The sequence below is a fragment of the Nyctereutes procyonoides genome, unplaced genomic scaffold (assembly GCF_905146905.1).
Source record: "Nyctereutes procyonoides isolate TBG_1078 unplaced genomic scaffold, NYPRO_anot_genome, whole genome shotgun sequence".
Classification (NCBI taxonomy): domain Eukaryota; kingdom Metazoa; phylum Chordata; class Mammalia; order Carnivora; family Canidae; genus Nyctereutes; species Nyctereutes procyonoides.
The window spans coordinates 16,867,299-16,891,355 of NW_026575159.1; the positions used below are offsets into that span (position 1 = coordinate 16,867,299).

The 24,057-nt window shown below is 34.5% G+C and overlaps 1 protein-coding gene and 1 pseudogene across 1 annotated transcript in view; both read right to left on the reverse strand.

Annotated features, from left to right (window-relative positions):
- Nucleotides 1-24,057, reverse strand: part of ATAD2 (ATPase family AAA domain containing 2) — a 64,168-nt gene that overhangs the window by 25,522 nt on the left and 14,589 nt on the right. Inside the window, exons 3-13 of the mRNA XM_055314236.1 lie at nt 23,190-23,239; nt 21,460-21,625; nt 20,992-21,094; nt 20,574-20,661; nt 19,369-19,515; nt 18,657-18,774; nt 12,559-12,666; nt 10,376-10,484; nt 10,008-10,123; nt 5,727-5,901; nt 4,771-4,859 (exon numbers count right to left, since the gene is read on the reverse strand). Of these exons, the coding sequence (XP_055170211.1) occupies nt 4,771-4,859; nt 5,727-5,901; nt 10,008-10,123; nt 10,376-10,484; nt 12,559-12,666; nt 18,657-18,774; nt 19,369-19,515; nt 20,574-20,661; nt 20,992-21,094; nt 21,460-21,625; nt 23,190-23,239 (1,269 nt within the window). The remainder of the gene's footprint in view (nt 1-4,770; nt 4,860-5,726; nt 5,902-10,007; nt 10,124-10,375; nt 10,485-12,558; nt 12,667-18,656; nt 18,775-19,368; nt 19,516-20,573; nt 20,662-20,991; nt 21,095-21,459; nt 21,626-23,189; nt 23,240-24,057) is intronic.
- Nucleotides 7,182-7,594, reverse strand: LOC129502522 (phosphatidylinositol N-acetylglucosaminyltransferase subunit P-like; annotated as a pseudogene).

Sequence of the window (24,057 nt, forward strand, 5' to 3'; positions counted from 1 at the left end):
TCATTTAACCTGTCCTCTATCTTTCATATTTCCTATGAACTGGCTGTTAGATCTAGAAGCTTAGCAGATGCAAGCTGAACTACTTGGGATAGCTTCTATCAGAGGAGTAAACCATGTACTTGCTACTGTATATTTAGGAGGCACATGCCAATTTCTCATTTAAGATTAGGGGATTAGGTTTAGGTGAGGTCTTATGAGCTTACTACATTTCTCATAAACTTCACTATCAACCTTTTTACCTCATTGTTTTTGCAGCTGCTGGTAATTAATCTTTAGATCAAGGTTTCTTATTCTTGGCACAATTAACACATTTGGATGAGATAACTCATCCAAATGTTGTACAGAGCTCTAGTGTACAGAGCAGAGCTGTCCTCTGTACTGCAGGATGTTTAATAGCACCTGTGGTCCTCATCCAGTAGATACCAATATTGTACCACCCACATCCTCCACTTTGTGACAATCAAAAACGTCTCTAGACATTTGTCCCATGGACCAGCAGGGAAAATCCACTCCCAGTTGAAAACCACAGATCTAGATCCACTATTTCATCAGGGGTTGTGAAATGGTGATTTTCTATTTCAGTAATTTCCTTTCCATTTATAAAAACGATGACTTTCCTATGAAGAACAATGTTACTCCATCAATTATTACTCTGAATCATGACCTGAATCATAGTTACAGGACAGGAAAAAGAAATGCATGATTCGTTTTATCAATTTTCAGAGTAATGAGTGACTATTTTATTCAGCATCCTTTGGAATGACCAATTAGGTTTTTATTTTTTAAAAAAGAGATTAAAGACTAACAATTTTTATGTATTTAATGCATTTTACTCTTGTAGTCATTATTTTTGATGCTCAAAAATTATCCCGTCCTGGCAGTGGAAATACTTTCAAAATTGATTATTTCATTCTGATGTGACCCCAGTAGTTTTTGTTTCCTTGCTTCCAGGAATTCCATGATAGTCCAGGCCTGCTTGTCGTGCTTATTTCCAGACTCATTTCTATTATCCACCATCTCTCCTAAGTGTCCTAGTATGTAGAGACTACATTTAGGGTGCTAGGGGTACGAACTGCTATTGGACTGTAATAGCTCCTAGGCCTTTTTAAGTGTTTAGAGCTAGGAACCATTTTTTTCTTAAAAATATTCATTGTGAGTTCATACTAATATTTTCAATTCAAAGTAAAGGCTAAAAAAAAAATCATAGGCTAAAAAATCATATTTTCTAAGGCATTCACAAACTTACTTCTTTGCATTACCTTATTACTAACAAAAAAGTCATGTAACTTTTAAAAATACTTTTTTCATTTTTATTTTTTTAAATTTTATTTATTTATTCATGAGAGACACAGAGAAAGAGAGAGAGAGAGGCAGAGACACAGGCAGGGGGGGAAGCAGGCTCTATGCAGGGAGCCTGACATGGGACCCGATCCCAGGTCTCCAGGATCACGCCCTGGGCTGAAGGCAGGGCTAAACCGCTGAGCCACCTGGGCTGCCCCCAAAATACTTTTTTTTTTTTAAAAAGATTTTTATTTATTCTATGAGAGACACAGAGAGAGGCAGAGACATAGGCAGAGGGAGAAAAAAATATTTAACAAAAATGTTTATGCTCAGATTGTTTAAGTCTTTGGTTAAACGTCCCCCCCAAAACAAAACAAAACAAAACCTCAAAACAAAATTTGCACATTTTCTCATATATATATATTTGAATGTAGCCACTTCGTTTTCCCAAAGCCATTTACTAAAAAGACTATTATTCTACTTCTTATACACCATGTCCCCATTGCATACTCCTGCCTCCTTTGTCACAGATTAATTGACCCTGTAAGTGTGGGTTTATTTCTGGTCTCTATCCTGTGATGATCATGTATTTTTGTGCCAGTGCCATACCATTCTGATCACCATAGCTTTGTAGCATGTCTTGAAATCTGGGACTGTGACACCTCCAACTTTCCTCTTTCTCGGACTGCTTTGGTAATCTTTGAAACTGGACCACTTTCTTACACCATTCACAAAATCCATTCAAAATGGATTAAAGACCTAAATATGAGACCAGAAACCATAAAACTCTTTAAAGAAAACATAGGGAATAATCTCTTGGACATCAGCCTTGACAACATTTTTCTAGGTATATCTCCCTCAGCCAAAGGAAACCAAAGCAAAATTAAACTATTGGGACTACAGCAAAATAAAAAGGTTTTGCAAATCAAAGGAAACCATCAACAAAATGAAAAGGCAGCCTATTGAATAGGAGAAAATATTTACAAATGATATATCTGATAAGGTGTTAATTTCTAAAATATATAAAGAACTTCTATAACTCAACACCAACCCCCCCAAAAAATCTGATTTAAAAATGGGGCAGAGTACATTCTTTGAAGAATAGACGTTTTCCCAAAGACATACAGACAGCCGACACATGAAAAGATGGTCAATATCACTAATCATCAGAGAAATGCAAATCAAAACCACAATCAGATATCATCTTATATGGACTTCCCATTCAATGGGGAGTCTGTTTCTCCCTTTCCCTCTGCCCCTCTCAAATAAATAAAATCTTAAAATAAAAAAAAATCATCTTATACCTGTCAGAATGGCTAATATCAAAAAGAAAAAATTAGCATTGGCAAGGATGTGGAGAAAAGAAAACCCTTGTACCTTGTTACTGCGAACGTAAACTGGTATAGCAACTATGGAAAACAGTATGGAAGTTCTTCAAAAAATTAAAAGTAAAAATATCAGTGCCCCCCAAGAATCCCAAAATCCCAACTCATACTACAATCCAGTAATTCCACTACTGGTTATTTACTCCCCAAAAACAAAAACACTAATTCAAATATATATATATAAAATCCCTCTATGTTTATTATAGCATTATTTACAATAGGAAAGATACAGAGGCAACCTGCCATTGATTGATGATGAATGGGTAAAGAAGATGTGCTATACATGTATACTATGGAATATTACTCAGTCATTAAGAATGGGATCTTGCCATTTGCAACAACACAGATTGACCTAGAAGATGTCATACTAAGTGAAGTCAGAAAAAGAAAATACCATATGATTTCAGTTATATGTGGAATCTAAAAACAAAAACAAAAAACACAGAAACAGAACCATAAATATAGAACAAACTGGTAATTGACAGAGGGAAGGTTTTTGGGGGATGAGAAAATGGGCAAAGGGAATTAAGAGGTACAAACTTACAATTATAAAATAAATCACGTGGATGAAAAGTACAGCTTAGGGAATGTAATCAATATTGTAATAATGTTGTATGGTGACAGATAGTAACTATACTTATCCTGGTATGATAGCATAGCTTAGTGTATAGAACTGCTGAATCACTATGTTTTAACACCTTAAACTATTAACAGTGTATGTCACTTATCCTTTATTAAAAAATACATGTATGTATTAGAGATGGCATGTACTCTCTAAACTGTGCTATAAATTTTGTTGCTAAAATTTCTCCAATCCCCCCCACCTTTTTAAAAAAGATTTTATTTATTTATTCATGAAAGACACAGAGAGAGGCAGAGACATAGGCAGAGGAAGAAGCAGCTCCCTTTGGGGAGCCCAGTGTAGGACTTGATTCCAGGACTCTGGGATCATGATCTGAGCCAAAGGCAGACGCTCAACCACTGAGCCACCCAGGCATCTCTCTCCAATTCCTTTTAGAACTATTCCAAAACAGAGTAAGCACTCAGTTAGTTTAACATAATGAATATATAGTATGGCTGATGATGACATGTGTCATGTATAAAAAGTCTATGTGATTACTGGTAGGATATTTTAGACACAGCTATTTTTACTATAGTATTTAACATTTTAATTTACTGAGGGCAACAAATGAAATTGTGTAGCATCAAGTCAAAGAGGGCCATCAGACTACAGTAAATATTGTTATGTATTAGAAAAATAAAGACCTATCTATCACTCACATTTTATGTCTTGTTCCCTTTTATATTATTTGGAATAAATAAAACAATACTGGCCTATATGAAGGCATGCAAACATTTGCTTTAGGGTATTCCAAATTAATTAACCAATTATGGATAACACATGAGACCAGCTAAAAAGAAGTTCTGAAAATCTGAAGATGAACTAGGATTAAAAGTAATTTAGATTCAAGTTGAAGCAGGCTCCCCCCTCCCCTTGGGCAGTCAGCTGCTCACAGAGGAGGTAGAGTTTTCCCATCCTAAAACTGAAAGAGTTAGGTTAATCTTTGAATCTCAAACTAGTAGTCATGCACTAAGACATACTTTGTTTAGCCAAGGCAGTGTCTTAAAAATACCTGCATTGGTTGGCAGCATTTAAAAGATACCTAACACAAAAATTTGAATGTAACATTTAAGAAAGAGAGCAAATTCATTTTTCAAGTCTGAGTCAGCTTCTGCACTTCAGTAACAGGTTGGGGCTAAAAACAACTGGTTGCACACAGGATTAGATGCTCAGCCCCATTCCCAACAGTAGCCCCACTCTTACTATTGGCCTGTCTCACTCATTTCATTTGCCTTACACCTCACTGGCCTGTGGACTTTTAAGTTTGTAATCATGAATTAAACCTGTAACCAAGAGTTTAATACTGTGCTTGTTAACATCTTGCCATGCAGAACAGGTCCATTTTTTTCTTTTCATACTATGTATTAGGATTCCACCCAAAAAAGGGAAACTATTGGTTTGTAAAGTACCTTTCACTACTTAACATTCTATTCCTCATGCAGCATCAATACAGCTCAGAAAGTGCCATCAAGGAAGTTTTACCTGTGAATCTGATCTTGCCTGCTTGATCGTACTGGAGCCAGACCATCGATTTCATCAAAAAAAATAATGGATGGGCGCATCTGATAAGCCTAGAAAGAGGGTCCAGTGGTTGCATGTTATCATGAAAAACTTCAAATATACAGACTTATTATGAACCATTTTAATACATTTTCATTTCAACTTGATTATAAAAATTTTATTTATAATTTATAAATCTAAATGTAAATCCAAGAACTGTATTTTAAGGATCTAAACTAAAATATTATATACAATTTAATTTTATTTGCATTCTCAATTGGAAATATTCAAAATACATACTCCACTGATCACACACCTTAGGTTTCAGATACCTTAGCTTTCATACAGCTATAGTTACTGGGACACAAAATTACCTATTCAAGACTAACTGTCGAAACAAGACAAAGACCAGAAGACAAAGACATAGCCTTCCTCCAGGTAAGGATAGGAAAATGTTTAGCAAGATACTATAGTTTGTTTTTGTTTTTTTTTAAAGTCTATTTCAGTAAACTCAAAGAAACTATAAAGAGATTTTTAAAGCATTTGCAGCAGTATGCCTCGGTATATCAGAATGCATTATCTCGATGTGCTGTCAATACAATCCGGGATATGAAATTGAAAGCCACACTATGGCAGAACTAATATTCAACCACATACTGAGGCATAACACACTGCTGCTAAGTATGAGACTACCAGTCATGCTCTAGATATGAGACCTAAGAACATAGATCTAATGATTCCTTTGTCTTTCTCCTATAAAACTGTTCATCGAAGGTCAGTATTATCATGACATACAAAGGAAAATAAACCATAAGAAGTAGATATTTGGTTTAATTCTTCTGAATTCATTTCTATGAAATGTGATTAAATACAAGACTTATCTAATCCTTACATCTACATTGACTATAGATCTATGTAGGTAAATCTTAATATCATACCTGATCAAATAGTAATCGTAGCTGTCTTTCAGACTCTCCTACCCATTTACTTAGACAGTCAGCACCTTTCCTCATGAAGAATGCTACTCTCTTATCCCCTTGACTGCACTCATTAGCAAGTGCTCTAGCAACCAGAGTTTTTCCAGTTCCAGGTGGGCCATAAAACAAACAACCTCTATAAAAGAATAAGTATTATTACAGTACTACATTGAAAGTAGACTATTTAAAAATCAGAAATCAATTTCATGAATGTAGTTAATTTAGGAATAAAAAAGTAAACAAGACAACTGTATGTTTCAATCCACAAAGCACAACTTAAAACTTGAAAATTAATATCAATACTACAAAATTAATATTGAAATAAAACCCTTTATTTGAAACATATTTGCTTTTATTCACTCATTATATTCATATTACTTGCCTAGAAGTCAGGCTTAAAGACTTGATAGTTTACTTTTGTAACATATCAGGGGAAAGAATAGCAGATTTCATCTACAACTCTGGTCTCAGGGCCAGGAATACAACACCAAAAGTTTTGCAAGAAAACATGTTGGGAATAAACAGAAAAGAAAGTAAGATAAAAGAAGAAATCTTAAAGAAATAAGTGGTGTTTGAACGGTAGGGACTAGGACAATGTAAATAATCTGAAATCAGTCTTGGTGACATCACTGTAATGGGGTAATCTATAGTTTTAAACATATTTCCAAAGTTATTCATTGCTCTTCAGATAGAATTCCAAAAAAAAATAGGCTATACTCATAATTCTTATTAGAACTGTAAAAAGGGTATAGAAATAGAACATGTCAAAGATTAAGTGCTACCAAAGTAACATGAAATAATCAATTTCAGATCATCATACAGCTCCTCTTGAAAAGTAACATTAAAAAGAAAAGTAACATTACAGAAAATTTCAGAAAAGCAAAAATGACAAAATGAAAATTGTGGGGAAAAATTCACATGTACTAGATGAAATCTATTAAAAGAATAAAATATAAAAGAAAAATAAGAAATAGATATGATCAAATGCAGATAGAAAAAAAACAAAGCAACTGTTAAAAATGAATGGAATGGGGGGCACCTGACGGGATGAGCACTGGGTGTTATGCTGTATGTTGGCAAATCGAACTCCAATAAAAAAAAAATACCAAAAAAAAAAAAAAAAGGAATAATAAATGAAAAATTCAAAAGCTAAGAAAGGATCAGATTTTTAAAATGTATCTATTGAGCTAACAATGTCATCTGTGGGGCTGTATCTTAAAGATGTAATTAAGGATTCACACAGAGGAAGCAATGAGATAGGTTCCATGCTCAACGTGGAGTTCGCTTAAGACTCATTCTCCTTCTGCCCCTCCCTCCTGCTCTTTCTCTCCCTCTCTTAAATACTTAAAAACAAAAACAAATATGATCAAAATTATTACATCAAAAACATAATAAATGCAGGTGTTAGTCTATATACTACCAATTTTTGGCATAAAGTTCTTCGGCTGCAAGGAAGAACATTTGGTTTCCTTCACTAATAGGAATTTCATCTGTTTAATACTGGGATGGCCTCTTTTTGGCATTTCTTCTGCTGTTGGTTTTTAGCTTATAACTAACTATCTGTGATTATATGAATGTTGTTGAGTGGACAGAGGTACTCATCATGTTTACCTCGAGTAAGAGTAAATAATCACTACAGTAGTGGGAGGAGATAGGCAATGCAACTGCCCTGTATTTCTGAAGCCAATAGGTTTAGCCTAAGCAGGTTAGCCAAGATTCAGGAATAAAAAACCCACAAAAAATGTAGTATATAAAGCCAAATTGGGAGCTTAAGAAAAAAAACCATAAATTGCTCTTTGTGGCAATGGGGACGGTGAATTTTCCACCATTTTCCTTGTTGCTTTAGACAATCTTGGGTCCTTGAAATGCCCATTCAGGCCCCTCTTGACAGCTCTGCGACCTCAGTGGCAAATCACAGTGGGGGCAGAGAGGGAAAATTGAGGGAAAGGCTGGGTCATGACAGGCCCCACCCACCTAGACTAATTTACTAAATTATCTTAACTAGGTACTTCCAATACTTATAAGCAGTAATATGTATTATAATATTATTTAATATAACTTCCTTGCAAAAAAACCTTTAACTTCACCAATATTTAACTGTGATTGATGTATGGTATACATAACTTTCATAATGAAAAAGAAAAAGCTTAGTAATTTTATTTTTTTTTTAAGATTTATTTATTTATTCATGAGAGACATAGAGAGAGAGGCAGAGACATAGGCAGAGGGAGAAGCCCGATGGGGGACTTGATCCAGGGACTCTGGGATCATGCCCAGAGTCAAAGGCAAACACTCAACCACTGAGCCACCCAAGCGTCCAAAGCTTAGTAATTTAAAAAAAAGTTTACTTAAATCAATGTTTCTGCACAGGATGATTCAGGAAGAAAAGTTGCATAAGGACAAAGGAATCAAGTGATTAGGGTTTAAAAATGGGTTAATGAGTAAGGTATAAAAACTAGAAGAAAAAGGAAGAAGATAAAAAATGTGGTAATATGAAAGCTAAATAAAGCACCCAATAAGAAAGCTAATTTGTGGGACAAATTAGGTGGTTCAGTTGCTTCAGTGGTTGACTCCTGATTCTGACTCAGGTCATGATTTCAGGGTCACGAAATTAAGCCCCATAGGGGTGGGGCACTCAGCGCAGAGTCTGCTGGAGATCCTCTCCCTCTGGCCCTGTGCACACCTGTGTGTGTGCTTTCTCAAATAAATAAATCTTAAGAAAAGCTTCACTCTTAAATATTAACAGAGAGCCAGGGATCATTAGACACTTAAGGAAATCCCCTAAAAGAGGTGAAAATAAGAAAAAAAAAAAAAGAAAGATTAATCTAGAAAGTCCAACATTCAACTGACATGAATTGAGGGAAGAGAAAATATGGGAGTGGAAGTTACTGAAGAAGCAATAAAAAAAACTTGTCCAGAAATCAAGGACATGTTTCCACATAGTAAACTCATAGTACAATGAAAAGTGGTAGGGGAAAAAAGCCCCATCAATAGAGTGTGGTTACACAACCACTCTCAAAAAGAAAGTAAAAATAACCTCTTATGCACTCTTTTTCTTTCTCAGGATATTCCTTGAATGTAGTCCATCAAAACACAGCTGTTAGAAAAGGTCTTAGGGGCACCTGGCTGGCTCAGTTGGTGGAGTGAGTGGAAGACTCTTGATCTCAGGATGTGGGTTCAAGCCTCATGTTGGGTGTGGAGATTACTTAAAAATTAAAAAAAAAAAAAAAAAATCTTAAAAAAAAGGTCTTAGTTGATTCCAGGAAGCAGGTATCCAGCACTGAAAAATGAAGGAAATCCCATCGATTGTGATGAGAAATCCCAAAGCTTAGTTGTGCTTCAAGAATAGAATAGTCTGGATGGGAGCAAGGAAACAAAGTTCTAAGATGAGTCTAGAAAAATAAGGAAGAATCAAGAAATTATTTTATATGTTTAACTGTAATAAGGAGTTTTATCTCTAGCAAAGACTCTGTGCATGAACTGAAAAGTACATATAAAACTAATTACAAAAAAACAACCAAAAAACCCCACACACTGGCAAACAGTACTAAAGCTGAGGGGAAAGAGCAGGGTTGTAAAAGAGGGAAAATGTAGTCTTAGCTGTAAGAAATATTTATATGATCATAAAGCACACACTAAAAATTGATTCAACATTATTCTATGTGTGTAAAGCAGCTGCCAGGAGCATATGAGGATGGGAAAAAAAAATGTGTATATTTGGAGGGTGAGGAAAGCAAAAGAGAATGTTCATGTTAGAAATCAATAGATTGTCTAAAACAGAAAGACCAAAGATTACAGTATAGAGTATCATTTAAATATGTATTTAAATAGGTAAACAGGAGTTGAAAGTAGTTGGTTCTGGAAAGTGGGAAGAGGAAGAGAAGGGACTACTACCATCTTTTTCCTTTTTAAGACTAATAGTAGTACTATATGACTTTAAAAACTATGTATATATGTTACTTTGGTATAAATTCGAAACTAATTTTTAAAAGTGAAAGAAAAAAGTAAAGAATATGTATGGGGAAGAATTTCACTAAATGTATGAAAAGCTGTGGAAATTATTTTTCTTTTCATGTAGAATCAATTCTGAAACCATTTTTCAACTTAAATATTAAGAAATTAAAAATATTCAAAGTACCCAGGAAAGCATAACAAATTACTATAGACCTGAAAAATGTCAACGAAGAAGTGTTATCTTTCTGTACAATAGCACAGCCCAGATTTTGGCTAAAATTAAATTACCTTGGAGGTTGAATTTTAAATTTTTCAAAGACTTCTGGATAAAGTAATGGAAATACCACCATTTCTTTTAGAGCTGCTATATGATTAGACAGACCACCAACGCTATCAAATCGTACCTGATAATGGAAGGGAAACAGACATTCTCAGATATGAAGTCAAAGTTAAAATGTCACTCCATCCCTAAACTATACTCAACCCATACACAGTCAACTGAGTAACAGCATTTTAGCTGTAGACTGAAGATTTGAAAAGAAAACAAAAAGGTCTGTAAAGTTTCTGAATTAAAGGAAGTTGGTTATTTTAACTTTAAAACTAAACTAAAACAAACAGTATATATGTTCAAATATACATTTCAAGATAGTACTCACTGAAGAATCTAGTTGCATTGGATCGACATCTGCAAGACTTGCTCCAATCTTCATTCTATCTTTATAAATTCCTTTTAATTCATCTTTCCGAAAATTTAGTGGAAGGCACCTAATTAGAAAAGATTTTTAAAAACACCCATCAGTTCACCTTTCTCCCCCAAATTCCATGTTAGAATATGGAAATTTTTCTTAAAAATTAAAAAGTTAAATTTCAAACACAGCAATTGTGAAGTTATGTATTTCAACTTCATTTGCTTCTTTAGGTTGAGAACTTCAATGTTGGAAATATTTATCTCTGAAGTTTTATTATTAAAGATATACAGTCAAATGAAAGGCCGGTGTTCAAGATGCCACCAGCACCGTAAAGTAATTCATGTTTGGGAATCCAGTATCAATATACTTTATAATGACTGTGTTTCACATATACAGAGTATTTACTATTGCCAGACTGTTTTAGGTGGCTTTATGTGTAATAATTTGTTAAGTCTTCACAATAGTCTTAAGGAGTATTATTATTTCCCTTATTTTAAAAGAAAACTGAGGCACAAGAAGGTTAAATAAAATGCCCAAAGTAGGGCAGCCCCGGTGGCACAGCGGTTTAGCGCCGCCTGCAGCCCAGTGGGTGATCCTGGAGACACTGGATCGAGTCCCACGTCAGGCTCTCTGCATGGTGCCTGCTTCTCCCTCTGCCTGTGTCTCTGCCTCTCTCTCTCTGTGTCTCTATGAATAAATAAAACCTTAAAAAAAATGCCCAAAGTACACAACTAGTAAGTGGCATATCTAGGACTCAAACCAAAGCAGTGTGTCTCCAGACCTGCAACAACTCTGCTACTATACCTCTCAGCAAAACATTCACAGTCCACCAAGCATTTGGACCCACATCAATCCTGTCAAGCAAGAATGAATCATTGCTTTTTTTTTTTTTTTTTTTTAGCTACTTTCAAAAAACAGTTATGGTAGATTACACAGAATACACCTAGAAGAACCTGCTTGTTTTATAGATGGAGAATGCAAACGGCTCATGCTGGAGGCTGAGACGCATCAGAACACCTAAGCAAAGAAAGATGCTACAGCTGAACACGAGTAAAAGTACTCCAGAACCACTCGAGGGCCAGCTCCTGCTAGCCCCAGACTCCATAAGAAATTTACACTGTGAAATCTGAGATGGACATTTTTTCAATTGGGCTTTTTAAAAGGCATTTCTTAAATAATTCTTAATAGAAATGTAACTGTATGCTATAAAGTCCATAGGATTAGATGCACATTTCTAGGAATGAAGGCAAAGAAAAATCCAAGTAGCCTAAATAATACAGGTTGTGGATGATCTAACAACTTATTGCTGCCAACAGAAATGAAATGCAAGTCAAAATTTTGTATCAGACACACTAAACAAAATTTTAAAACTAATTTTAATAATATACTTATCTAAAATGTTACTGTTTCAATACACAAAATATTTACAAAATTGAGATAATTTATATTCTTGTACTAAATCTTTGTAATCCAAGAGTATATTTTTGAAAAAAATTGTAACATTTCTCAATTCAGATTAGCTACATTTCAAGTGCTTAGTAGCCACGTGTTAACAAGTGACTACCACATCAGGGAAGATCTAATGTTATCAAAGAACAGAGCTTAGGATACAAAGAATGGTTGGGTTGCATACCTCTTCAACTTTTATGTTCTAATAGTTTCATTGACCATTTTTTCTACTTTATAAAAATATTTTATTAGGATAGCGGCATTGCATTTTTCACTCACCCACTCATATCTGTAGAATGGGCATTATTATTCTTGTTATGAAATTATATATGAACTTACGAACTTACACTACAAAAAGCTATGAAATGAGTAAACTCCTTAATTTTCCTAAGGAGTTTTACAATAAGAATGTACTATTAAATTATTATAAATAGAAAAAATATATTTGAAAAAAAAAAAGTTATTTCCTCAAGTGAGCGTTAACCAAGCACCATTTTGAGCTATACAATGTTTGTGTAAGAAAAAAAATCTATTGCTAGTTTCAAATACAGGTATTTCAAACAAGATGGCATTCTGGTTTATATGTTAACCTCTTAGTAATTCTGAAATTTGGTCAAGTTGTATTTATTCCCAAATTATTCAGCCTTCTCATCACTTAAAAAAAAGTTTGTAGTTTTAAAAGGCATCAGTATGACACTTACCTGTTGATGGCTCTATTACGGCTCCTTTTTCTTCGCCTCTCAAAGTGCTGTTCATCTTCAGAAGAGGAAGATGAAGTAGAGTCACTACTGTGGATCGCATGCCTTCGCCTAAAGCAAAGAGGAAAGATGAAATCATGATGAAGGAGGGCAGGAAAAGCAGGGGCATAAGATGCAAACATCAGAAATACCTAAGGATCCAAAAAGGTTTATTATATAATACTAATACATTGCTGAACCAATGAAGTAGGCTTTGTTGGTTGAATCTTTTGAAGATCTTTAAAAGATGTGGATAACTGAGAGAAAGGGCGGGGGTGGGGGGAGACAGGCAGGTGGCTGTGATAGAGGTGACAATCACATGTTCATTATGATAGGACACAGTCCAGGCAGAATGACTTCTTAGTCTTAATAGAAATCCATTATTCCCAAAGAGAAAGGTGAGGAAAAGAGGGTATTAGACTCTTTGGGACTGTAATTTCAGAAAGTATTTTCAGTATTATGCTATATACAATTTCACATTCAGAAGGGACTTGCCTTTTGAAATGTCAACCTTAAAAGGAGAACATGCAAATTTTTATGTAAACCAAAAAGGATCAAGAAGTTAAAAAATACTAGGAAACAGTGAGAAATAAGATGGCCTTTTATCTACAGCACATCACGAAGTGTAAATTCATAACTGCCACTTAATAGCTGTGTAAATATGGATGTGTTACCGAAACCATAAAAGCCTTAATCTCCCCAAATTCTTAGGCTGGTTGGTAGTATTAACTAAGATGCCAAGGGCTACAAATACTGAAAAAATTTTCTATTACTTCTACCCTTGTATTGTTGCAAAAGACCGACAGGAAAGACAAAGGATCTAGATAGGAAAACCTTTAATCATTCTATTGGCTCAGGGTCTAGAGCTCTTCTTGAGTTAGAGTGCGATCACGGTTAAGTAGGTATTTCCAAAAATATAAAAGGTTCACAATATATTATCTGTATAATGTAAGTCCAGAATCTTGTACTCTGCAAACAAGTTTTCCCACTATTCACACAGGAGGATCTGAAATATCTTAAAAGGCAATTCACAGCCTCTATTTGTTCCATTTATTATGATTATTCATATGTTCTACTATAAAACACACCTGTCTAGGTGGTACTAGCCCAGATACCCTTAAAGATGTTAATATTGCACATTACCTTCGTGACTCTCCCATTCCCTTCAACCTGATTTCTGAAACACAAATAGCCCCAAGTACTTTGGATAGGGGTTATGGAAACACAGATATAAATGAGAAGGGATCCTCTACTGCAATTTTAAAAGAGAGTCTGCAATTTTATATGAGAGACAAATTTATTTAATATTCCCATTAATATTACAAAGACTCTAACTTGTAAGCACATAATTCACATAACTGCATGTGAATTCAGTATGTATTCACATAATTAAGACCAACTTCACAATAAAAAGGACTAATAATTATTAAGAACTTCTTGTTCCAGGTAGTAGACATATTACCTCATTTTTTTTTTTTAAAGGAAGATCTTTATTTTTTTTTAATTTTTATTTATTTATGATAGTCACAGAGAGAGAGAGAGAGGCGCAGAGACACAGGCAGAGGGAGAAGCAGGCTCCATGCACCGGGAGCCCGATGTGGGATTCGATCCCGGGTCTCCAGGATCGCGCCCTGGGCCAAAGGCAGGCGCCAAACCGCTGCGCCACCCAGGGATCCCATATTACCTCATTTAATCTTAATTAAATTTTGGACAAGTACATATTGGCATGCTCATTTAGAGTTGGGGCTAGTGTGGTTGACTCACAGTTCAAATTTGCTCAAAATTAGGCAATGATGGTCAGAATTCAAACCTTTGTCTTTCTATTTCAAAAATCCACATTCTATATACAATGGTGATTTCCAGTTGTTTATTTCACAAACCAAAAAACAGTTATAGGCAAACAACAAAACCTGTGGACTGAATCAATTTTCCATTTGGTTTGCAAAGTAGGTAGGATTTTTAAGCACTGAAATAGTTATTATAACAAAAATAGCACTCAATATGAGCCAGATAGTATTCTAAATGCTTTATATGTATTAACTCATTTAATTCTCACAATAGTGTGAGATAATATCATCTCCTCATTCTATGGGTCAAAAAACTGAAACAAGAGAGGTTAAATAGCTTGCTAAAAGTCACTAATAAATAGAAGAACCGGACTTGCAATCTGGGCAGTCCTGGTTATGGGTCCTGGTTCTTCATAACTCTATACTGTAAAAAAGCCATTATTTCAGTTTTAAAAAGATTCTAAATACACATACCCACATTCATTTTTTCCACTTTGTTTTTTAAAAACATTTGGTTTTTTGGCATGGATAAGCACTGGATCAGCACTGTGAATCTAATCAGTGTCTAGAATTGGCAGTTCTAACACTTTGATAACAGGTGAAGGAATTGTACTTTTATGTTACCTTCATGTTCAAAGGGACTAGGCTTGTTCCAGAAACTGCAGACTGAAGCTAAAGAATAAACCTTAGATGAGTAGAGGTTAGCAATCGTTAAGAAAGAAAATTCTGTTTAAAGGCAGCATTTCTGAAGCTCTGCTAAGTATACCAGAAGATCCTGTGCTGTGGGTGCAAGGTTTCTTGACCATTTGACATGGATACCAAGAGCAATGTTCAAATGATTCTTTGGATGTGTGTTTTGTTTCCATGCCTATGTAGATGAAGTAGGATATAAAGTATACACATATTGGTCTCTTCAAGAAAACGTAAAAAGACTGAGCAAAATTACCATTAAGGATGTTAAAGGGGAAGAGATGTTTACACAGTCTTAGCAAGGGTGTTACCAAAAAATCCAAAGTTTAAAGGGCTATATTCAAAAGGTCAGATAAAGGGGAAAGGAGTGAAAATATCAGTGAGGATGACAGAACATGAGAGACTCCTAACTCTCGGAAATGAACAAGGAGTGGTGGAAAGGGAGGTGGGCGGGGGATTGGGGTGACTGGGTATGCACACTGGGGGGGGGGGGCACTTGATGGGATGAGCACTGGGTGATATGTTATATGTTGGCAAATTGAACTCCAATAAAAAAAATAATAAAATCAGGAAAGGAACCTCAAAAAAAAAAAAACCCACAAAAGGTCAGATAATAAATGTTAATTAAGATGTGGAGAAACTGGAACTCTCATACATTGCTTGTGGGACATAAAATAAAGAAGCCATTCTGGAAAATAATCTGACAATTCCTTGAAATAGCAAATATAGTAAGCATTTGATCTAGCAATTCCACTTCTAGGTACATACTTAAGTAAAAACATAAGTCCACACAAAAAGTAGTTCCCAAATGTTCATGGTAGCATTATACACTGTAGCCAAAAGGTAGTAACAACCCAAATGTCCATCAACTGATCAATGGGTAAGCAAAATATGGTATATTTATACAATGGAATTGTATTTGGTAATAAAAAAAATTAAACACTGGTACATGCTAAATGTGGATGAACCTTGAAAATGTTGTACCAAGTGAAAGAAGCCACTCACAAGAGAATGCACATAAATGAAATACCTCGAATTGGCAAATCTATGGAGACAGAAAATAGATTACTGGTTGCTTAAGGCTGGGGGTACAGGATGAGGGGGGATTAGAGATAACTAAAGGGCATACTGTTTCTTTCTGAAGCAAGAAAAATGTTCTAAAATTGTTTATGGTGCTGTTTAGGCTGCACAACTGTAAAAATACTAAAAGCCCTTGAATTGTACACTTTATATGGATAAACTATATGGTATGTGAATTATATCAATAAAACTATTATCAAAAAGCAAAAATCTTTACAAAGCTATCAAAACCAAAACCAAAATCATTAAGTCAAATAATGTGACTCAGGGTACAATTTGAATCTCTTAGTTCATACTTTAAATGTATCAGAATGCATAAACAAAAAGGAGACTCAGACTTATAAATACAGAGAACTGATGATTGCCAGACCCAGCGGGGAGGGTGTGAGAGAGGGGGATGAGCAAAATGGGTGACCAGGAGTGGGAGACTCAGGCTTCCAATAATGGATGAATAAGTTACAGGAGTTAAAGGTACGGTATGGTGGGACGCCTGGGTGGCTCAGTGGTTAAGTGCGTCTGCCTTCAGTTCAGGATCCTGGGGTCCTGGGATTGGGTCCCACATCGGGCTCCCTGCACGGAGCCTGCTTCTCCCTCTGCCTGTGTTTCTGCCTCCTTCCCCCGGTCTCTCATGAATAAATAAATAATTTTTTTTAAAAAAAGGTATGGTATGGAGAGTATACTCAATAGTATTTTAATAGCATTGTTATAGTAACAGATGATAGCTACACTTGTGGTGACCATAGCATAACATACAGTTGCTGAATCACTATGTTGTATAACTGAAACTCATATAACATCATGTGTCAACTACACCTAAAGAAAAAAATTAATAAAATACATAAATAAAAAAATGTTAGAATCTTATAGTCTACAAAAGCCAAGGGCATGAATCCTGACTTAAGTCATTTTTATATATATAGTGCTTAGCACATGGTAGTACTCAAACACTTGTTAAATTGTAGTGAAAAAAAAAAAATCCTGTACTCAAAGAACTATGAAATGCTTTCCATAAAGGGTAGACTCTGTGAACCAGATATGGGAACTTGAGCACCAAATGGGCAAAAAAAAATATTCCTACCTGCTGTAAGATATATTGTAGGTGATAAGTACAGAGGCAGGCAATCATTAAGTATGTTACTTCCACAAACATATATCCATTAAAAATGGAAGAAACTAAATCTCAAAGTGTCAGCCTTTCACTTCTGTTGGATCTAATAGAGAGGTTTGTCCTCTGAGGCAGGAAACCAAGACAACTACCCCGGGCCTTATGTTTGGTGGGGATTCCAGGGAACATTACATCGTACCCTGCTTTTCTGAAGATCATTAGGTTTCACTACCAAATTACTGGTCTTTAACAATACCCTAAGGGGCCTATGAAAAGTAATGACAGTGTGGCCTCCTTTCAAGTGCAATTTATCTTGGGCAGCCCTGATAGGTTGCCCCCTGATCCTCCATCCTTCCGGGCTCTGTATGTATGTATGAAAAGGGATGACAAAACAGGAAATCTAGAATGTGCACATTTGTGATGTTTTGGCACTCAATGAAATTAAAAGACCCAGAGACACAGTAGTATTTCATATTTTTCCTAGAAGAATTTGTCAGTGCCTACAAAAGTGTTGCTTTTCCTGATCAGATAGTCTGCTTCAATGAGGAGACTTCCAAGAACTGTGCAAACAGTTGAAGTCTCGTAGGATTTCAGTCTTACCGCTGAGCAAATTAATATTAGGAGAAAGTACCACAAGGTCATTTTTTTCTGCCTTCTTTCATCTTCACCAACAAACTCTCTCATTCATGAACTACTATAATGTTACTATTATCCACAAAGTTGTAATGAATCAGAAAATCTTTTATTACTTGGGAGAATGAGAAAATAAGGAGAGTTCCCTCTTTGGACTTAAATATGACAACCAACAAATGTTATGATGTAGAAGTAAAAAAAACCTACAAATAATCTGAATGATCAAAGAAGATTAATATTTCCTACTGTAAGAGAGAAATGAATTTTAAAAAGTGGAAATAAAGTTTGGAAAAAAAAAAAAAAAAAACGACCCAGAAAAGGATGGTCACCATCATGAAAAGTCTAGAAAGTTATATAACCTAGAATGTTTGTCATAGTGAAGAAATATGTCTGTGATACTATGTGGAAGACAAGACCTACACTTGAGCAATGTGAAGATTAAATGAAACAGTCTACGTAAGATGCTTAACACCAAGCCAGGAATACAGTAAACTGAAGCAAAGGTAGCCTCTATTATTAAATTGTGGAACAATAGAATAAACTACCTTACCATGGTAGTTATTAACAATTTCTATTAATGGAAGCAAAAGCAAAAACTAATCAGTGGTAGTAGTGATAAGAGCACTATAAGCATAGAGCTAACTCTCCCAAATATATGATTCTAGAATCTTATTTGGATGATATACCCAATCCTAAGACTCTAGAATACTATGCTAACATAGCCACATTTATGTTGTCATAAATCAATCACTACGTCAGAACCAAACCTGTTCATTCGTTTACAATAAGGACTTCTTGGTCCAGCAGAGGATAATCTATATCTTGGTCTTGCAGGAGAAGCTGGGCCACTATAAAATATGTTGGGCTTTCTCTGGTGACGTGGTTCTAAAAAGAAGAAGAAAAGGTATGTGACATATAAACACGTATGAAGATAATGTTGGTCTTCATCTAAATACAAAAGTGTTGCCTTTCATGAAAATACTAGTACATATCTACCTTACACTGTTTTACTTTTCACGTTTTAAATCATTTACATCTGCAGGGTTGCTGTTGAAAATACGTATAGCAGACACCAACCAACCAAAACATACACTGGCCATAAACAACCATTATGATTATACTGATGCATAACAGCTGGTTATCAGCCCTGCATATATATGTTCATGAGTACTGAGGTACAACATCAACATAAATCAAAACCAGTCCTATTTACACAAAGTGGCAAAATAAACTAAGTAGAAAGCTGTAAAATATGAATAAATAAATCTCAAATAATTAAAGACAGACACGAAATTTCAAAATAGCCCATTATTTGCTTTGGTCAAGGATAACATCTAACTTTCTTGCACATTTAGGATAGTTTATGAAAGACAACAGCCATGAGTATTCTGCAAAATGAAAACATGAAAAATAAGAAAAAGGCAGTAAGGATAATATATTTACAGCTTCTCCCGGAAAAAAAATTTATATAGCACTTACTTTCCAGTGGAGCTTGGTAGTACACAGTAGCTTTTCTCTGTCTAAGATAATATCGTTTCTGATTATCTTCTTCCCCATCCTCTTCATCATCATCATCTTCATCTTCACCATCATCATCTTCTTGGTCTTCACCCTCTTCAGATGATTCTACATTTAAAAAACATTTACTTTCAAGATACTCACCAAAATATTAACAATTTTTAACACAGTGGTACTGAGGAAGAAAGAGACCCTTCTCTAAAAATTTATTTACTTCTAGATTGTTCATAGAAATTATATGTTAATGCATTTGCAACATTAAATGAAGATTTTAAAAAATGAAGTAAATTGTAAAATTAAAAATAACTAGAGGAAGGAAAAAAGGAAGGAGGAAAATACGTTTAAAGGCTACTATCAGTAGAACCAAACTAAAGTTTATGGTATTGCTAATTTTATTATTATATATAAGTGACTATACTTAAGTTTCTTTTTTTTTAATTTTTATTTATTTATGATAGTCACAGAGAGAGAGAGAGAGAGAGAGAGAGAGAGAAAGAGAGGCAGAGACACAGGCAGAGGGAGAAGCAGGCTCCATGCACCGAGAGCCCGATGTGGGATTCGATCCCGGGTCTCCAGGATCGCGCCCTGGGCCAAAGGCAGGCGCCAAACCGCTGCGCCACCCAGGGATCCCCTATACTTAAGTTTGTAAGTTAATTTCACATGTTGAGAAATTAGAGTATCTCCTCCCTTCGTTTTCTTAAAGTTTTGAATTCCATCCAGACCTTCTTGCTGTTACTTAGTTACATAAAGTGTAACTCAAACAATCTACTTATGAAAATGTGAAACACCCTCACCAAATATTTAAAATCCATTTCAGAAAACTGGTATTCACTTAAGAGTTCTAATAAATCACAGTAGTAATTTCTAAACAGAAGAGCAAAATTCAATTTTAATCACCTTTTAACTAGAACAGGTAGAGGTGTGTTATCTGCAGGTGTATCATACAAGCAAACCAGGTTTATTTGCTTTAGATTTGATTTCAAGTACTTTCCCAAGTAAGACATAGTATCCTTTTAAGCTCTCTACTGCCCTCACTTTTCCATTATGACCAATCCTTTAATCTCCCACAAAGTACCATAAATGTTACAACTTCTGAATTAAAAAGCTATTTCCTACTAAATAAAAAGTGCTGAAATTCAAACCCAGAAGTAGAACAAAAGACTAACCCACACTGCCTTCTTGATTGTCAGTTGTTTCCTCATCAGTTCTTTGAATACCTTTTTGTTTTCCTCTTGTGTACACATTAAGATTCTCCTAAAAATGTTTAAACAAAAGCCATTAATATTTAGTATATTAAAAAAATTCAGTAGGATCTTCCTATCTTGCTTAAAATGAAGATATTTACAGTTATAAATTCTTACAACTCCAGCAATAACTAGGGACAGATCAAAATGCTGACAGTTTAAAAATGTTGAAAATGATGAATAACAATCAAAAAATGGATAGGTACCATAGAAAAAAAGGTTAAACTGGAGATCATTAAATCATCCCTTATATGGAAGGAGATATATATATTCTTTTTTACTGAACGTAGTTGACACACAATGTTACACTAGTTTCAGGGCTAAGGAAGGACATATTTACTTCTTCTGTTTCATTAAACACTCCCAAGTCTTCAAGTTCCCTCATTCTCTGTCTACGCATCTTCTTCATGTCATCCATTTTCTGAAGTACAGCTTCGGCAGTGCTTTAAGAAAATTGACATAACAAAAAAAAAAAAAAAAGAAAATTGACATAACAGAAGCTAAAATTTTAAGAGTAGTACACATTTTTAAAGACTTGATTTTTCTTCCATTGTATTTTTTTTGAGTGCTGGGATTTTAAATATACCTATATGAGGCATTGATTTCCATGTGTAAAAATATTCTAAAATTTCTTTCCAAGAAATTTAAATACATACATAGAACTATTACTAAGCCCTCTACTAATTTATTTTCCTTTATGCTTTACACAGCTGAATGTATTAAATATTTAAGCTAGTTGAAATTTATGATCCCTCCCCAGCAAAGTTTTGCCAGTTAAATTATCTTTATCTAAATAATTTTTACTTACTTTGTTATAAGTTTGTCAAACAGCACAGACTGGTTCACACTACTGTAGCGACTTCTAATCCTACAACTACGGCGAACTTCAATGTCACCATTCTCTTCATGCAAGTGTTCTTTAGTTTGAACAATGTTTCTCGTCCTCAATGACCGAGTAACTGGAATCACTTTGTCTTCAAGATGTGTTCATAAAAATAAATGCAAACGTTTTAAATAATGGCATTTACAAAACAATTCGAAAATGAACTGAACAGCTAGACTGTCATAACAAAATCATTGTATCTTGATCTTTTTTTTTTAAGATTTTATTTATTTATTTATTTATTTATTTATTTATTTATTTATTTATTTATTTATTTATTTATTTATTTGAGAGAAGCAGAGACATAGGCAGAGAAATAGGCTCCATGCAAGGAGCCAGACATGGGACTCGATTCTGGGTCTCCAGGATTACGCCCTGGGCCGAAGGCAGGCACCAAACCGCTGAGCCACCCAGGTGTCCCACTGAACTTATCTTTCTTAAAAATAATAGAAAACAAAAATAAAGTTATAACATACACCTACCATATGATCCAGCCATTCCATTCTCCAGAGAAAGGAAAGATATGTTATATAAAATTTGTACATAAATGTCCAACAAAGGTTTGTGATAGCCTCAAACTGGAAACAACCCAAATGTCCACCAAAAGATGAATAAGCAAATTATGGGAAACAACCTGAGTGTCCATCAATGAATGAATAGATACAGAGGATGTAAAATACACATACACAATAGAATACTATTCAGCCATGAGAAAGAAGAATATCCTGCTGTTTGCAATAACATGGATGGACCTTGAGGGCATTATGCTAAGTGAAAAAGTCAGAGAAAAACAAATGTTGTGTGATATCATTTAAATGTGGAATCTAAAAAAAAAAAAAAAAAAGCCAAATTCATAGAAATAGAGACTAGAATGTTAGTTAACAGGGACTGGCAGGTGAGGGAAAAGGAGGAATGTTGTTTAGAACATAAACTTCCAGCAGTAAGACAAGTCAGTTCTGAGGATATAATGTATATATAGCACAGAGATTATAGTTAATAATACTGTATTATACACTTCAAAGTTGCTATGAGAGTGGATCTTAAATGTTCTCATCACAAAAAAGAAATGGTAATTATGTGACACGATGCTGGAGTTAGCTAAAGCTATGATAATCATTTTGTGATATATAAGTGTACCAAATCAACATATATTGTACACTTTAAACATATACAATGTTATATGTCAATTATATCACAATAAAACTGGGGTAAAAACAACTGTGGTATATCTATATAATGGAGGATTTGGCAAGAAAATGCAACCACATGAATGATACTCGAAGTAATTATGCTGAGATAAAGCAGGCCAGACAAAAAGAATGCAATTGTATAATTTTCATTTATACAAAACTCTAGAAAATGAAAATGAAATTTTCATAGAAGGTAGACTGGTGATTGCTCAGGAAGCCTGGTGCATGGAACGTCTGGAAAGGAGCTGGGGGAGTGATTATATAAAGAGGCCTGAAGAAGTTTTTGGCAGTTGACAGTTACCTTCACTATCTGACTGTGGTAGTGGTTTCATGGTATATACTTATGTCAAACCAAACAAATTGTACACTTTAAATATGCACAATTTATTGTATATACCTCAATACATCTGTAAACAAAATATGAATTACATGTTTTCAATTTGAAATGTCTTTAACATTACTTACCTTCTTTGCATTCTTCTTTTTTCTTATCAGCCTGCTGTCTGGCCGATTGCCTATATGAAAAAATATATTAAATAATTCAAAATAATTGACATAATTTCAAATCCTATGTTTCCTAACACTACAAAGTAGGGTAAAAAGATGTATCAGCTTAGAGAGTAAATACTCATAGATACTTAAAAGCTTAAAAAACACTGTAAAACAAAAAGCTTTAGAATATAATATCTATGCTTATGTCAGTTATGGCTAAACAAAGTCTGAGAACCCAGTTGTGAAACGCAATGATACATGTATTAACTCTTGGTTAAACAGAATAATCAAATCAAAATATCTTACTTAAAACAAAAAAATTATGTCTGTAGCCTAAGTATTTACTATAGTTTAAGTATTGAGCAAAAACAAGACAATGTGTTTTATATTTATACCACAGGGATATAGTGATCCCACATACTTGAGATATTTATAACTATAAACAGAACTAATGTCTCTTGGTGATATGTTAATTTCCTTCTAAAAACATTTGCTGGCTACCACCTCTGTATGACATGCATTATCATTCACATGCAGAAACAGTCCCATTTGTAAATCAGATAACCCTACTTACAAACTGGCAGACAGAATCTACTGAAATTGGAAAGAATACTTTCCAAGGCTTTAAAAAAAATAAGTATCCTCCCTTCCACTGAGCAAACAATATGTTTCATTAACGTATTTTTAGGGACCCAATTTTCCATACTTGGATAGCTACATCTATTAATCAACCTATGTGTCAAGCTATTTCCAAGAGAGCAGGTTACACATGGGATTTCAAATGTGACATTTTAAAATAAAATGGGATCATCTTATCTAGAAGAGTTAGATCATGTATTCT